The sequence below is a fragment of the Xiphias gladius genome, chromosome 7 (genome assembly GCF_016859285.1).
Source record: "Xiphias gladius isolate SHS-SW01 ecotype Sanya breed wild chromosome 7, ASM1685928v1, whole genome shotgun sequence".
NCBI lineage: Eukaryota > Metazoa > Chordata > Actinopteri > Istiophoriformes > Xiphiidae > Xiphias > Xiphias gladius.
This window is the reverse complement of record NC_053406.1, coordinates 13,119,771-13,135,048: the sequence shown is the minus strand read 5'-3', so window position 1 is coordinate 13,135,048 and position 15,278 is coordinate 13,119,771. Positions and strand designations below refer to the sequence as shown.

The following is a 15,278-nucleotide window of genomic DNA, read 5'->3' as shown; positions in this document are numbered from 1 at the left end:
TCTCTCTCTCTGTGTGTGTGTCTGTGTGTGTGTGTGTGTGTGTCTGTGTGTGGAAAAAAAGACAAACACTGAAATGGCTCCGTGAGCTCACAGTGCGTCACCGATGCAAGCTGAAACCCCCGTCAGTGTGTGTGTGTGTGTGTGTGTGTGTGTGTGTGTGTATCCCCTCTGTCGATCGCTGTCCTTCCCCAGCAGCTGGCTGCGGCTCACAAGCTGGCGGCACGAGCTCACAACTGCTGTAGGTGTCCCTATACGGAGAACCAAAGTGTTTAAAATAAAAATAAATAAATAACTTAAAATAGATAAATAAAACATGATCAATTAAAAAAAAGGGCTTATGAAATAATTAATCACAGGGGGGGCAAAATAGTTAGCTGTTCTTTTGGTCTGAATGAGGCGACGGCCAATCACACAAAGAATGTATCTGAAAAAAACAAATGTTGAACAAAACTTAAAACTTGTTTTGAAGGTATCTGAAAGTACCCTGTCGTGGCGTGTTCAACTCAAGTGTCCCAGCAAGACACGACAGTGCGACGGTGAGCCATCATGAACAATACCTGGAACCTGGAAGTGAAGCGGCGAATTGGAATTCAGGCATCATTCATTTTGGTTGTTTACGGATATTGTTTTTGTCCCGTCACTGTGAAAACGTCGCCAGTGGAAAAGGCCCGTTGTCGTGTGCAGTTGTCGTCCATTGAAAACTGTGTGTGGGTCATATTCGCGGGCTGCGCCTTAACGACTCGCAAACACTCACAGGTGTGAGAAGCCCCTGAAGGAGCCTCTCGGATTTTACGACACAACTCCAGTCAAATGGAGAATTCATTTAGTCTGTTGACTTTTACATTCTTGCTGAAATTTAGTTTTAAATGACTCCTAGGATAACAAACTCCTATATTCCCATCCTATAATTCTGTCGTAGCTCTGTGATAAAAGACTTGCAAAAGGCTTACATCTGTTTGGTCGAAAAAGCAGCTCCTTTAATTCAGGTTAGATTAGTTCAACTTGCGCTGTATATATGCAGGTTTTAGAGGAACACTCGAATTCTTATAATCAGGAACCTTTTAGGATCCCGTGCTGGACACTTACAGCAATATGCAGGATTTAAAACAATTTTTCTTAATACACATGAATAATATTGTGAAATCTGACACCAGTGAACGAAGCAGATTTGCACTGGCCCGTGCGCTGGCCCGTGCAGGATGAACCAAGAGAGTCAGTGTCAGTCTGTGACTCACAGTATCAGTCAGTCAGTCAGTCTGCTGAGACACAGATGAATCTCTGTGCTGCTGTCTCTACTGTCTCTTTCATTCACCACAGAGATCGTGACTGTTCAGTGCATTTGGATACTGTGTGCGGATGTAAGTGGGTTGCAGCTTGTGTGTGTGCTCATGAGAGGGGAAGGGGTGGTGTTTCTATTGTGTGTGTGTGTGTGTGTGTGTGTCCTGAATAGCCTGCATTCATATAGTTTCCTCTATACACTGCAGGGCTATTATACCACAGCAAGCTTCACTGTGGGTCAGTGGGTTAAAGTAAAGTGAGTAGCGGAGTGACACTGAAGTGTGCTGGTAAAAACCACAGAGGTAACTTTGTGTTATGGTCAAGGTGCTGTCAACTGGAGGTCAGGGTCAGAGGTGAACAGGCAACAAAGAAGATTCGAGCTATAAATCTTTGGATGTCTCACCCGGTAGGCCTTGGCCTTCTTTGAGGATCTCTGACTTTTGCAATTCATTCTTGGTACCACCAAGTAAAAGATCCAAGGTTTTTTCCACCTGATTTAAGGAAAGCGTAAATGATTGTGACAACATATGGTTGTGTCTCACTTTGAGTTCTTGCTACCAGCGGTGACACCAGTTTAATTACAGTGTTAGAAAACGAAGGGCTGCTACAAAGGATTATATCTATTTTCAGTTCATCAGTTGATTCATTTTTTACCCAATTCATTGTTTGTTTATTAAAAAAAAACACCAAAGAATAATCAAAATTGTTCCTGATTAATTTTCTGACGATTGACTCTTCAATTACTTGACTGATAATTTAAGATTTGTATAAAAGTGAGCATTTAAAGTACATGCACATTAGTATTCTGATTACAAACATGTTCTCTGGTATCCCGGTTATTTTGTGCATGTTAACATCATACCCTGGTTACAGGAACCCAGATAAGCCCTTGTCCCAGTTCTCAGAATATGATACCTGGATACTGTGGCATGTAAACAATGTAAATGGGGTTTCCGATCATGTGATCAGATTATGTTGAGTTACTCAGAAGATAGTAAAATAAAAAATATAATAAATTGAAAAAAAGTTATGCAGATGATGCTCTTGTATTGCTCTCATATCATATATCAAGATCATATAATATAATGTAATGTAACGTGTGGCTTTTCCAAGTAAGAAAAAGGTTTTTAACACTATTTTTCCTAAACTTCAGTTTTGTTTCGCAGTACTATAACTTAGTTACCCAGTATTTACAAAAGTACTGAGTTTTATTTCTCCTTTCCTCTAAAATGCCCAATTACTACTCCATAGTCATTTTTTCTTCCACTGTACCTACATCTAAATAGCAGTAGAAACCAGTAAGTATTTCATTAGTACCTGATTCATGCAACAAATTACACTGTACATAGTGGGCTGTATTATAAAGTGTTACCAAACTTGCTTTGTTGCATGTGGTAAATTTTAAGAGACGCACACCTAGCCGCCTGAAGAACCAAGAACAGGCACAAAATGGCACCAGTGAACTGATTTAATTACAAAGAGGAACCCACAGTGACAGAACAAGAACAGCTACATACAGGAAAAAACTCAGATAGACTGTAACCATGATCTCAACCAGAGCCAGAGATTAAAAGAGTTATGGTCAGGTGGTTGTTTTTTTCTTCCTGTAGATGTCTGTAACATGGCAAAAATCAGCATCTTCAAACTCTATCTTTCAGTCACCTTAGTCACAACAGATGCCATCTTGACTTCCTCTGCAAAGATCTATGACAGTTATAATTTAAACGTGACTGACAGCGCATGCCAGAGGGAAGAGAAAAAATACAAACAAAAACAAACCTTACACAAATATATAAAAATATGCCATTAGATTCATATCAACAATTTAGGACCCAGGGAGCACTATTTACAGAATAAAGGCAATATATACCAATATTTACAACAATAAAGACTTTGTTCACATACGGGCATGAGGAGGTTACTTACAAGTTGCTGGGAGTTAATCAGTGATGATAGGATGAGTTTGATGTGATGGTGATAATAGAGTGTGAATCTCCTGTTTCTTGGCACAAAAGTTGCTTCATTCTCTCAATCCTGTTCAAATTAGCATAGAGTTTTACTTCATTTCTAAGATGCAGTGCGTGCATGTGCATGCTTGTATGAAAAGAGTCTAAGTCGATACACTGGGGTCAAAACTTGAAATGCAACTGCTGAAAACATAATTATTCAGTCATTTATACTTTCTTGACTACTGAGGAAATGTAAAAGTATATTCTTAAGGCAGATTTTAAAGAAAATCTTAATTTCTGAATCAACTGAATTGAAAGTTATTGACTCCAACTATGGCAGCACTTTCAGAAAATCATGAATAGAGCCATCAAGCTAAACTGTTTTTAACCCGGGTCCAGGACCCACCATCAAGATGCTATGACCCTTTTTAACCCAGTTTTAGAAATGCTACTCCAAAAGCGCTGGTGCCAGCAGAACTAGCACACAGGGGTTCCTCTATACAGCCCCAACTTTCCGCAAAGAAAATATACTAACTCCACTCTGCAGAGAGCTCTCCATTGCTCTACAGCCAGCATAGATATACAGCATCTTCATGGGTAACTTGGCAGCTCTTGGCACCAAGAACACAAACATGAGCTTTGCTGCGAATCATACAGAACATTAAAGACACTTACATCTGCTACCTTAACATTACAGGACATAGTTTGACATTTTGGGTCATAATCTTATTTGCTTCTTGCAAAGAGTTGGATAAGATACCACTTTCATGTCTTTTAGGTAAATGAAAAGCTACCACCAGGAAACTGTTAGCTTAACTTATCATAAAGACTGGAATTGGGGGGAAACAGCTAGCTTGACTCTAAAGCTCACTAATTTGTTTAATCTGTACAAAAAAATGAAGTTTTAAAGTGCTCCAGGACGTCACTGGAGTCTTTTAGAACCAGTAACAGCACAACCTCCCAGAAAACTACAATGTGTCCTTTTTACACTTTGGTTTTTGTACGCATTAAAGAAACAATAATTCAATCATTAGTTACTAGTACTGTATAGTACTTTAGAGGTGTTGGGAGGAGGTTTTTCACCTCGCTAGCTTTCTCCCATTTCCAGGAATTATGCTAAGCTTAGCTAATCATATCCTGGCTGTAGTTTAACATTTATCAAACAGACACGAGAGCGGTATCAATCTTCCAACCTAACCCTTGACAAGAAACCAAACGTGTGTTTCCCCAACTCTTCTTTAACTTTTGCTAAAATTCTCAAACTTTCCTCCTCTGTATTCTTTACAGGCTACAAGCCAACTGGAATTTTGCCTTAATTGTTGGCAGAAAATCACTTGTGGAGCATGCACAGACACAGGCCGTTCCACTCTTACACTTGTAGAGGCAAAGAGCTCCTATCACAATAGCCAGCTAATCCTCTCAAATGTTATCCCTGCTCAATCACAGTGGGGGAGTTAACCTAATGTGGATGGGTTTGGAAGTGGGAAAGCTGAGGTGAAGTGCCCAGATGGCTGGTTAAGGTGCAACGAGGTTTTCTAGGCTTGGAGGGATCAAAGACAATCACTGCTTAACCCCGCAGACTGAGGCTAACCTGTGTGTGTGTGTGTGTGTTTGTTTGCATGGACAAGTCAGAGTCATCCTTCACTTCCACAGACATCTGCTATAAGTTGACGGGGAGCTGTCTTTTCCACTGTGTGTGTGTGTGTGTGTAAAATGGCTTAACTTTTAGCCTCCTGAAGGCACGTGCAGGTGCTCGGCGTTTGTCCTTCTGACCTACTCTATAATCAAATACACTCTCTTGTCTCACAAACCTCTTAACCTGAATCTTGTTCTCCAATGATCAATACTGAAATCTGTGTTTGTTTGGGTTTGTGCATTAGGGGTGTAACAATACTTATTAGTGCTATATTTCCTATAAAAAAAATCCAACACTATGCACCATGGAGCTGAAAAACACAAAAAAACAACTGAAAATTAAACAAATCTTAGCATTTGGCACCCAAACAGGCAACAGAGTGGCCGCGTTCTCTGTCAGTCCAACAGCTGGGTTCAGATGACAGCTGGATTGACTTGAAATCTGTAGTGACGAAAATTGTTTTCCTCCTGATCCCCTTTTTTCTGGTCCCGTCTCTCTACAACTATGGAGTCATACCATTCCAAAGCGACAACCCTGTATTGTGTATCGTACCAAACCATGAGTGGAGTGTATTGTTACACCCCTAGTGTGCATTCTGTCCACCTGAGCCAAACTACGCTGGTTTATCTGTACTGGTAATGGATCCAGGGCCTCCTTGTTCTTCAACTAAGAAAGAAAAAGTGAAAGCTACATCTTCTATAAATTAAGTGCTGTAAAAGAAAGCGCTACAATAAAAACCATAAATACTGTACATGGCTATCTTTATCTGCTACCACAGCCTTGCGTCATCTTCAAAGTCTGCTACAGAAATCAGCAAACACCAGTCCCGATTTCCCTCCTGACAGAACGCTCAATAAATTGAAATCTTTTCAGATCCCTTAATGTCAAAACTTTACCATATACAAGACTTCACAAAGTCACGTTAAGGAGGAATGTTTCCAATGCACTTTTTTCTACCAGTAGTGGGACACTGCTTCATTTACGTCCATGTAATCTTAAACTGGCGGCAAAAATTAAATAAGAAAAATAGATACAATGTGATTATCTGTGGAAAACAAACATTAATGTTTTTCACAAATGTATTCTGATTCAGTGAGTGAAGGCTGTGTATTAATGTATGTGACTGTATGCATGTGATTATAGTGTTGTTAGATACCCTTGCCATATATTGTACTTAAATGATGCTCTCGTTCAGTCTCCCTCTCCAGGAGAAAATATGATTTAGGCAGTCTGATATCAATGAGCAATGATTGTGGGGTAGATATTAATACATCCCTGCTGGGGCCATATTACCTCAGATCTACCATTAGGGGTTGTTGTTCAGACCTGCCCAGTCGGGTTTAAGGAGCAAAATGCGTCGTCCTTTACTCCTTTAGAAGCTCACAGATGTCAACTGAACCTCTCCGCTAAGCTTGAACTCGAGCTGCGAAAATAAACATAGACGCAGAATATCCACCAAACTATAGTCTGTGTTCATTCATAGATATTCATATATTTTGTCATGACATTTTCCTCTGATCATCAGGAGGCTTTTTGTCTGAAGTTCAGATTACGATGAAGTGATGATGGAGTAAAGGGCTGATGTCCAAGTCCCAAAAAAAATAAACAGAAAATGTCAAAGGACAATTACACGCTTCACTCATGTCTAAGTTCACTTAAATGTCCTCCTGTGCAATGGCATTCTGGAGAGTCCAAGTCCTCTTCTCTCTCTCTTTCCTTCACTTGTTCTCAGCCTGAACATACGACCCATCTGTGAAAGTTTGAAGACGTCATTATTTTCATTTTTCTTTTCTCTGTCTTCTTCTGTCTCTGTCAGTAAAGACTTGAGTGTAAATACATATTTCTAGACAATACTTGCAGATGCCAAAAATCGAAATGCACACGCACAGACACCACTCAGTGAGGAACAATGCACACCATCTGGAACATTAGCAAGGGAAAACTGCGTATGATGCGATCATATTCATTTGTAATATCAGGAGGGAATTGACAGCGATATTATGCACATAGAGACTGGTGGACCAAGCAGAAGACCAAAACAACAACACCAAAAAGTCCGATGGGGGGAAAGGACAGAAGCTTGTGCGCCGTTCTCAAGTAGAGGGATGTTGTGGCGGGCTGTTCAAACCGCGATCGATTGTCTCAGACCCTCCAAAGCAAAAGATGATTGGTACTGTCGTCCCGTCCGACTGTTTCACTGCTATTAGTCAGTCTGAAGTCCTCATAGCCATCGCCACCAGAAATGACTAGATGGTTGGTTTTTAGAGGGATGTGGGCGGAGGCCCGGCGGCGAGCAGAGTCGCGCCTTTGGAGGTTCCCGTCAACTGCGCTGCCGGTCTGGGAGTGGTTGCCTAAGACACGGAGAGGAAGGGTAAAGGTCTTGAAAGGTATGTTTCAGTTCTGCTTTCTGTATGTGCAGCATTTTCTGTAAATATTTCTGCAGCAAATGTAGAAAAGAGTTCACACTATTAAAGCTTTTAAACACCAAGAGACTCTGCATATGCGTAGGTCATTGATGTATATATAAACAAATTATTGTTTGATAAGAAAATGTCTTAAAACGCAGTAAAAACCTGTGGAGTCAGTTGTTGGAGGAGGGAAGTTCATGTCAAACCCTTCTGGTAGTTCGATTGATGTCAGGAACCGAACATGGCCCGTGTGTCCGTGAGCGGAGCCCAGCGGCACCAGGGGAGATTTCAGTGTCCCAGCCCCAGTTCCTGAGCTCACTGCTGGGATTGCCAATGTAAGGACCACCCCTGTAGAGGAAGACCATCTTGAAATATGCTTTGTTTTTGAATTCAAGGAATTGTTTAAAACATTTCCTTGTAATCATTTGATACTGACATCACAGGCAAAGTACACTCTTGCTACTAACGACTATATTTTAAAAGTTTTGTCGTTTTTTGTTTTTAAATCAGTTTTCACAAAAAACTTCTATGATGTTTTTTAAAAGCTTTAAGCCAATTTTCACCCAGAGGTTATGTCTCCATGCACCCAAAAATAAACACTTTATATTTTTGAATGTGTTTAGCATTTGATTTTTGTTATGCTGTTTGCATGTGAATGTACTTTTGGATTATTTCCAGACCTTCAAATCGCTGCCGCCATCTGATTTAATAAAGAAGTAAAACAAAATGGCAGGCCAGTCAACCAAAAAGTGTGTTTTTACCTGCACTTGTGCCAATCCACAGCAGATCCTTACAAGCCAGCAATGCTGTGATTCTCAGACAGGCAGCTTTGTGCTGTCTGATGATTGCATCTGCACCTGAACAGAGAAGGAGAACATGGAGAATTGGATGGCGGCAAAGGAAGATGATGGGATGGGTGAAAGTGAGAGAAAGAGAAAGGTTGGACATTGGAAAGAAGGGGAGAAGTTTCCAATTTAAGGAGCACTAAGAGGAAATAGAAATGGACAAATGGACAAATATCTACTGAACTATTGGGAAATTCAATTGAAGAAATGTTAAAGTAAAAGCACTTGCATATGAGCTGCTGCTGATATCTGGAATTAAAATAATACCAACAATTTTTCTGTGTAGTTACTTTAGCCAGGGGTTTTTTTCTGTATCAATTCTTGGTGGCATAAGCGTGCATGCTAATATACACTCAATACATGTGCCTCTCACTGTGCATTACCTGCCTATACAGAGCTCTATCATGTCTTCCTGCATGTATGCAACCTGTGTGTGTGCTCACATGGCTCATGTGTGTTTACCTGCGAGCATCTTGTGCACAGCAGGTGCCACGTCCACTTCGGTTAAGCTCTCCCAGGTCTGAGCGTTGTACAGTTTGACCTGTGCACTGCCTTGCAACGCCAGCCACACACCCTGACCGTACGCCACCATGCACGTCACACACCGACTGCTGTCTGTGCCCACCTGGAACCAGTGCTGGGAGGGAGGAAGGGAGAGAGATGGAGGGAAGAAGTCTTATACACACTCATCTGTCTGTGTATATTTTATTCCACTACAGCTTTAAGGTCAAACTGTGGGATCCACATCTTCATACGTCTATCCATTCTTACCTCTTGTACCAGTGTAGCTGTGTTGATAATAAGGACTCTATTCTGTGAGCCACACCAAAGCTTCCCTCCCACAGGAACCATTTTGGTGACAGGACTACTTGGCGTGCCCAAAACTAACATCTGAGATGACTGAGGGTCCCAGAAACTACCTGCAGATTTAGATTGACATTAACAGGGATTAAAAAAAAATACAAACATAAACACTGGTTTTCAAGTAACAAACCTCTTTTAAATTAAAATTTACAGCACCTGATCCTCAACACACTTGCACTTACATCTTTAAATGATGATGCTGCATATCTCTGGAAGCACCAGAGGAACTGAATCATTTTATGATAAATTATTTTGAAGCCCTCACTCCTAATGTGTGCAGACTAAAAAGGATGTAAGATAATAAAGATTTGAACAAAATGTTGTGAAGAAGGAAAACTAGAAGCACTATATGTCAAAAACAACTTTTGTGGAGTGTTTTTTCCATTCCTTCTTTTACCCCAATCATTTCCACAGTTCAGCTTACCTGCCTCTCTATGATAGACAATCACCTCTCCATTGGCCAAGGACACAAACACTTTGTTGTCCAAATACCTGAAGGGGGCAAAAAATGAAGGAATGTAAAAATGAAAAATGAAGGAGAACAGTAAAAATAGAATTAGAAATAGAACACATTTGAACCAAGCTACATCAGATGCCTTTTCATCCCTTTTTCCTCCCAACTTCCCTCATTCTGCATTTTTAACAGTCTATTACAGCTTTATTTCCAGTGATATTTTCCATATTTATAGCAAAAACAGTGGCCAAAAAGGCAGACTCACAGTACACAGAGGATGGAAGCCGAGTGTTGCATCTTCATGCTGTTTTTACGGTTGCGGATGTTGTCCGAGGACTGGTACACATGGATGCTAACAGAAACAGAATCATGAGGAGATTAGCCTTAACTTTGGTCATGAACTTGCAACAGAGCAAGGAACCTATTTTCATAGAGAGAAATGTTCACTTGTAAGTGCATATGCTCGCTGGAAACTTTTGGTGATTTGGGCTGAAGGTTTAAAATACTTTTGATTGAGCAAAACCAAATAACTTGTGTGTGCATGTGTGGCTGTACCACACACCATCCATCCTCTGTGCCTAACCACACTGAGCTCTGGTAGGCCTCGGGGTCGATGCTGAGCAGGTCCTCCAGACTCGCCCTAGTGAAAGAGCCCCGGGAGGATCGGCGCATGGCTCGGCCGTCCATGGGGCTCTCTGTCTGGGCTCGACTTCCTCCGCCAACCCCTAACATCCCCGGAGCTCCATAAGAGCTTGCCACTGGGAACTCCTGCTCCTCCTCACTGCTGGTGGTCTCTGTAGCCATGTCCTTGGAGCCTGGACCCTCATCATCTTAAAGAGAGATAAAACAGAGTGTGAGGGCCGCAGAGAGGGAGTGTGTGTGTGTGAGAGTGAGAGTGAGAATGAGAGAATGATGCTTTTGTCCTCACTGCCATAGCTGGATGAGATGGTGGAGTGACTAGCCTGACTCTGTAGAGTGGAGGAAGGACTGGGTGAATCCTCGTCATCTGTGTCATCGCTGTCAAACGGAACAAGCTCCGCCCCTGGTCCTGGAAACAATCAATCAGCCAATCAGTCAACATATGAACCCCCGCTGCTAGTCATGTTGTAAAAACTTTTATAGACGAACCTGTGGGTTGCTCTGTCAGCTCTAGAGAAGAATGAGAGATAGATATATGGAGCTGCTGACCAGGTGCTCTGGAGGTAGGGGCAAGGGTGGGCTCTGATCCACGCTCCCTGAGAGTGAAGAGTGATTGGTCAATGGCTATACTGTAGATGAAGTCAGGAATGATCAGTGAACCCTTCAGGTGTCACCACAGTGAGTTTTTGAAGTGTTTGCAGAAACACAGCTCCACGTGCTGAAATCACTGACTGACTGTAGAGTTCAAGTACAGACCTTTACCTCCCATTAGATGTGTTCTCAATAACCACACGCTGTGTGCTCATCTCTTAGTGATTAAAGTATGAATACAGGCCTGGTGTGACTAACATGGATGGGCCTCTTGTTAAACTTACAGTAATAACAGACTTAAATATTGACCTAATAATTAATGTAACAACTTGGCAGATAATTGGTAATAAGTGAAACTAGTTTTTAACCGTATGTGTGTGTGTGTGTGTGTGTGTGTGTCCACTGACCTTCCCTTGAGTCCTGGTACAGCAGCAATACAGATGATCCTCGCTGAGCAGACAGCGATACAGGCCTCCACTGTGGGCTCATCTTTGATGTTCAGCAGACACACCTGCAGAGAAAACATCATCGTCACATCAGTTAAACTGTTTGCAGAATTCAAAAAACATGTTTTCACCACCAGAAAGCACTTTCGGGGGAAAAAAAAAAAAAAAAAAAAAATCAGCCTCACAACTGTCACTGCCTCTGTACTTTTTTCAGTGTATATTGTCACCAAAAGTACTGAATAATTAGCTAATTATTGGCACATTTTCCTCACCTGTCCCACGTATCCATCACTGTTACACACCCACACTTCGCAGCCACTATCGGGACAGCTGTGGCTGGGAGAGGCACATGAAAACTGGAGACAAAACCACAAAATATAAGTGGAGGTGACTTTTGTACATCGTTAAGGAAAGCTTTGTCTACATGTGTGAATTTAACTGATTTAAATGACCGACGTGAATCATGACTTTCACCTTCAAATATACACAGATTGTACACAGTAGATGTTCCCTGTTTCTCTCACCTGCATCCCACTGCGTGTCTTCATTATAGGAATTGCCTTCAGAAACTCTGGGTCCCATTGGTCCTTATTCATAGCTAAAAAAAAAACCAAACAATCAAAAAAAAAAAAGCCAAGACACGTGGAAAATTAGCCCGCTTAAATAAAGTAGCTCTAGGCCAAAGGAATCCTTGTCAGAATCATTAACAATATAATAATAATTATTGTAGCATTCAAAATTTAATTAATGCAACATACTTTTTTCAATGGAAATTACTACTCTCCCCTTCCAGGGTCTTATTTGCGGGCTACAGAATATATATTAATATAATAATAATATTTTGTCTCTTAACAAAGCATTTTCACTGACCTAGTTTCTTCTTGGCCTCCTCAAAAGCCTGTTCGAAGTTGGAGCGAGCGTCAGGTGAGGTAAACTCAAAGACAAAGCTGCTCTCAGCGGAGGCTGTAGTAAACTCTAGCTTTGTGGGCAGGAAGGTCATACTGAAGGCCAAAGACTGTTTCTCTGACAGCTCCCTGTGCACTGACACCATCAGATCCTTTATCACCTCGTCTAGGGACTGAGAGATATCAAATAAGAACAGACCAAAAAAAAAAACAAAGAAAAAATTACTAAAGGATCAGTTTCTCTTTGCAGCTCCTGTTGCACTTGTGCTGTGAATATCAATGACTGAACAGTTAGATGGACTGATGTGCACAAGGAAGGAGGAGTGCTTCAAAAATTACAGTGAACCCAGAAAGGAAGATGAGAGTTCATAAAGGCCTATGAACTCAAATCATGAAATTCACTAAAAAATGTCTTCTTGAATACAAACAAGGTGACAGGTAGAAGGACCAAAGGAGGAAGACTTCAAAGACCACAGCAGTGATGCTAAAACATGTGGCTGCTGCTTGCATATGTGTGTCGGTCCAAAGTACCTGGTGTGGGAAGCTCAGGGTCTCAGACAGCTTGCTGATCTGACCCAGCGTGCTGAGATCCTCGTCTAATCGACTAATCATCTTCTGGATGCTCTCCTTGTTGGTTGCCTGAGTGGAGCCTGTGGCAGGGAGGAACAAACAGTCAGGGAACCATACAACAGTTACCTGAAATCCTGTTTCATTACTTTTAACTGAAAGGTTAAGGTGAGACTGAGCCTTTATATATTTAAGTTTTATACTGGTAAGTGAGCCAACAGTGAGGTCAAACTAATAAACCTAATGCGATGAGATTAATTCCTACTTGACCCAGTGACTCTGAATACATGAATTAAATTTCAATACAGAAATTTGACAGAGGAGACCTAGGGAAGATTTATTGGTACCTAATTAGTGATGCACACGTCTGCAAAGAGAGGTCAGGTAACAAATGTTGTGTTAAATGCTACTTGAAACTACACACAGTTATCTAACACGTGCAGTAAAGGTCCACGTGAAGTAAACTATTATTTCACTTATATAATAGTAAATGACAACACTGCAGTTTCCTGAGTTTTCCATGCCATCAGCAGCATGATCTTAAGACGGAGTCTTACTTTTAACCACCTCCACGTCCTCTAGAGGAAGTTTCCACAGGAACTTGTATTTACTGGAAGTATCGATCACACTCGCAGCAGAGTATCTGATAGGGAGAGAGCAGCAGAGGAAGAGAAGGAAAGGAAGAGGCAAAATGAAAGGTGTGGTGGAGAAAAAAAACTGTAAAAATTAAGGCACATTTTTGTCAAATATTGTAGAAATATTGTCTGTTGTTCAACACCAGGGGGCACAGTGTGGTTTGGAAACTGTATTATGGCAGTCTGTTTGTGTGTGTGCCTGTGGGTGTATGAGTTTGTCCTCCTCTGTCTGTGTGTTTATGTTTGTGTTGAGTGTGTGTGTTGCATACAGGCTCATGGAGCTGCGTCTTAGCGAGCCAGACTTCCTCTTGAGAGTGGTGCAGATGATCAGATCACTGAAGAGGAAGAGAGAACGGTCCTTCTTCCCACCCACTGTCTTCTACGGAGAGAAAAAGGAAAGAGGAAGAGCTCAGATTGCTTTAACATACATTACTGATTAAAAAAAAGAAAGAGAAATACAATATCACTAGATTTATTAGTAAATTTGTAGGAAGGATAATAAATATGCAAGAGGACAGTTTATAACGCTGTTAAATCATTCATCTTGAATCATTTATATTATTTTTGACCTATTTTCCAAGAGATGGCATCTTAAAATTATTCAGCCATTTTCGATACTTTGTTACAAACATTTGCCAGGTCAGAAAGTATTTCTTACCGCCTCCATGACCATTTCCTGTCTCAAGAACTTCCTCTGGGGGTTTAAAATCTAATGCAAACACACAGAGAGAAAGGTAATCATCACTTAACACCATAAAGATAACTGTAAACTGTTGCCTTCTCATTCTTTTAGGATGGAGTCAAACAGCTGTATGAAAGCCATCAGCACAGGCAATCAACAATAATCAACAACTATTTTTGATTGCTGAATAGTAAGCTAATTTTTTTAGGCAAAAATGCCCAAAATATTCTGGATCCAGCTTCTCCTCTTGAGAGATTTGCTACTTTTCCTTGTGTTATATGACAATTAACTCAATATTTATAGATTTAAAGTGTAAAACAGATGAAACAAGGAATCTGATAGCACTTTGCATGTTGGGAAATTGTGATGGGCAATTTCCCTTAATCAACAATGAAGGTAGTTGTTAGTTGTTAGAGGCTTATATATATACCAATATATACCATATAATAAATATCTCACATGTTCGACTCCCTCTATGTGGGCCTCGATCTCCTGAATGACCCTGGCCTCCCTCTCTACCTCCTCAGCAGAGCGACGTCCCTTATTGATCTTCTCAGCCAAACGCTTGATGTCCCTCTGGGCATCCAGTAGGAAAGGGTGGTCTGGGTGATCCTCTGGGGTGTGCTTGAGCAGGTCCTGCATGAAAAATTACATAAATATACTACATTTTAACCTAACTTTACATGCACTTCTTGTCACTAAAACAAAGAATAGAGTTACTTATAGTATACTTAAAGGGGGATGGTTATATTTTGAGATGCGTCACCTTAACCAGCAGTTCATAGCGAGGAATCCTCTGCACCGGCTTAATCATCAGATCACCCAGAGCCTGTTTCTCCTTGTTCTCACGCATGTTTTGCTGTTGGAGTGAAGGAAGAAAGAGGATGGAGACAGAGCACGGATATGAGAGAGTGACTATAAAATCAGATCCGTGTTGCACTTCATGTCTCCACCCCCAGGTGGCGGAGGGGTTCCACAGTGAAAAACCCTGCCTGGCATGAAGCTCTATGTGGTTGTAAACTGAGAACAGGATGAGGACATGATAGGTTTTTGTGGTGCCTGATTACATTTTTGCATCTGTGCTCTTGTCTGTGTGGCCAGCATGCGCCACTTTTCCTTCTGGTGGCACACCACAGTATCAAAGTTTACTACGGTGGTCTACCAACTTTAACCGGACATATTGCTAAAATATCCACAGGTTTTAAGTCAAATTATCCGGTTGAATTGGTTTAACGATATGGTTTGAAAAACATTTCACGGACAATTATTTGTCTGTACGTTTACTTTAGGAAAGTACAGACAAACTATACTTACTTAAATTCAGCACAGTAAGACACGTGTTTCTCAGATTAAATTTGATACCATTTTATTTAGAACTG

General features: G+C 41.1%; 1 protein-coding gene across 2 annotated transcripts in view; it reads right to left on the bottom strand.

The window, feature by feature from the left end:
* Positions 1 to 1,981: 1,981 nt before the first annotated feature.
* Positions 1,982 to 15,278, bottom strand: part of LOC120791799 (rho guanine nucleotide exchange factor 17-like) — a 72,631-nt gene continuing 59,334 nt past the window's right edge. Inside the window, exons 5-24 of one of the 2 annotated variants that reach the window (XM_040130522.1) lie at positions 14,666 to 14,758; positions 14,359 to 14,535; positions 13,876 to 13,926; positions 13,487 to 13,596; positions 13,140 to 13,225; positions 12,547 to 12,665; positions 11,981 to 12,188; positions 11,635 to 11,708; positions 11,383 to 11,466; positions 11,072 to 11,175; positions 10,563 to 10,669; positions 10,363 to 10,482; positions 9,997 to 10,264; positions 9,700 to 9,786; positions 9,405 to 9,472; positions 8,888 to 9,036; positions 8,579 to 8,753; positions 8,033 to 8,128; positions 7,437 to 7,619; positions 1,982 to 7,214 (exon numbers count right to left, since the gene is read on the bottom strand). In XM_040130522.1, coding sequence (XP_039986456.1) covers positions 7,006 to 7,214; positions 7,437 to 7,619; positions 8,033 to 8,128; positions 8,579 to 8,753; positions 8,888 to 9,036; positions 9,405 to 9,472; positions 9,700 to 9,786; positions 9,997 to 10,264; positions 10,363 to 10,482; positions 10,563 to 10,669; positions 11,072 to 11,175; positions 11,383 to 11,466; positions 11,635 to 11,708; positions 11,981 to 12,188; positions 12,547 to 12,665; positions 13,140 to 13,225; positions 13,487 to 13,596; positions 13,876 to 13,926; positions 14,359 to 14,535; positions 14,666 to 14,758 — 2,568 coding nt within the window. In that variant the 3' untranslated portion in view covers positions 1,982 to 7,005. The remainder of the gene's footprint in view (positions 7,215 to 7,436; positions 7,620 to 8,032; positions 8,129 to 8,578; positions 8,754 to 8,887; positions 9,037 to 9,404; positions 9,473 to 9,699; positions 9,787 to 9,996; positions 10,265 to 10,362; positions 10,483 to 10,562; positions 10,670 to 11,071; positions 11,176 to 11,382; positions 11,467 to 11,634; positions 11,709 to 11,980; positions 12,189 to 12,546; positions 12,666 to 13,139; positions 13,226 to 13,486; positions 13,597 to 13,875; positions 13,927 to 14,358; positions 14,536 to 14,665; positions 14,759 to 15,278) is intronic. The other variant, XM_040130521.1, reaches the window with a different exon arrangement.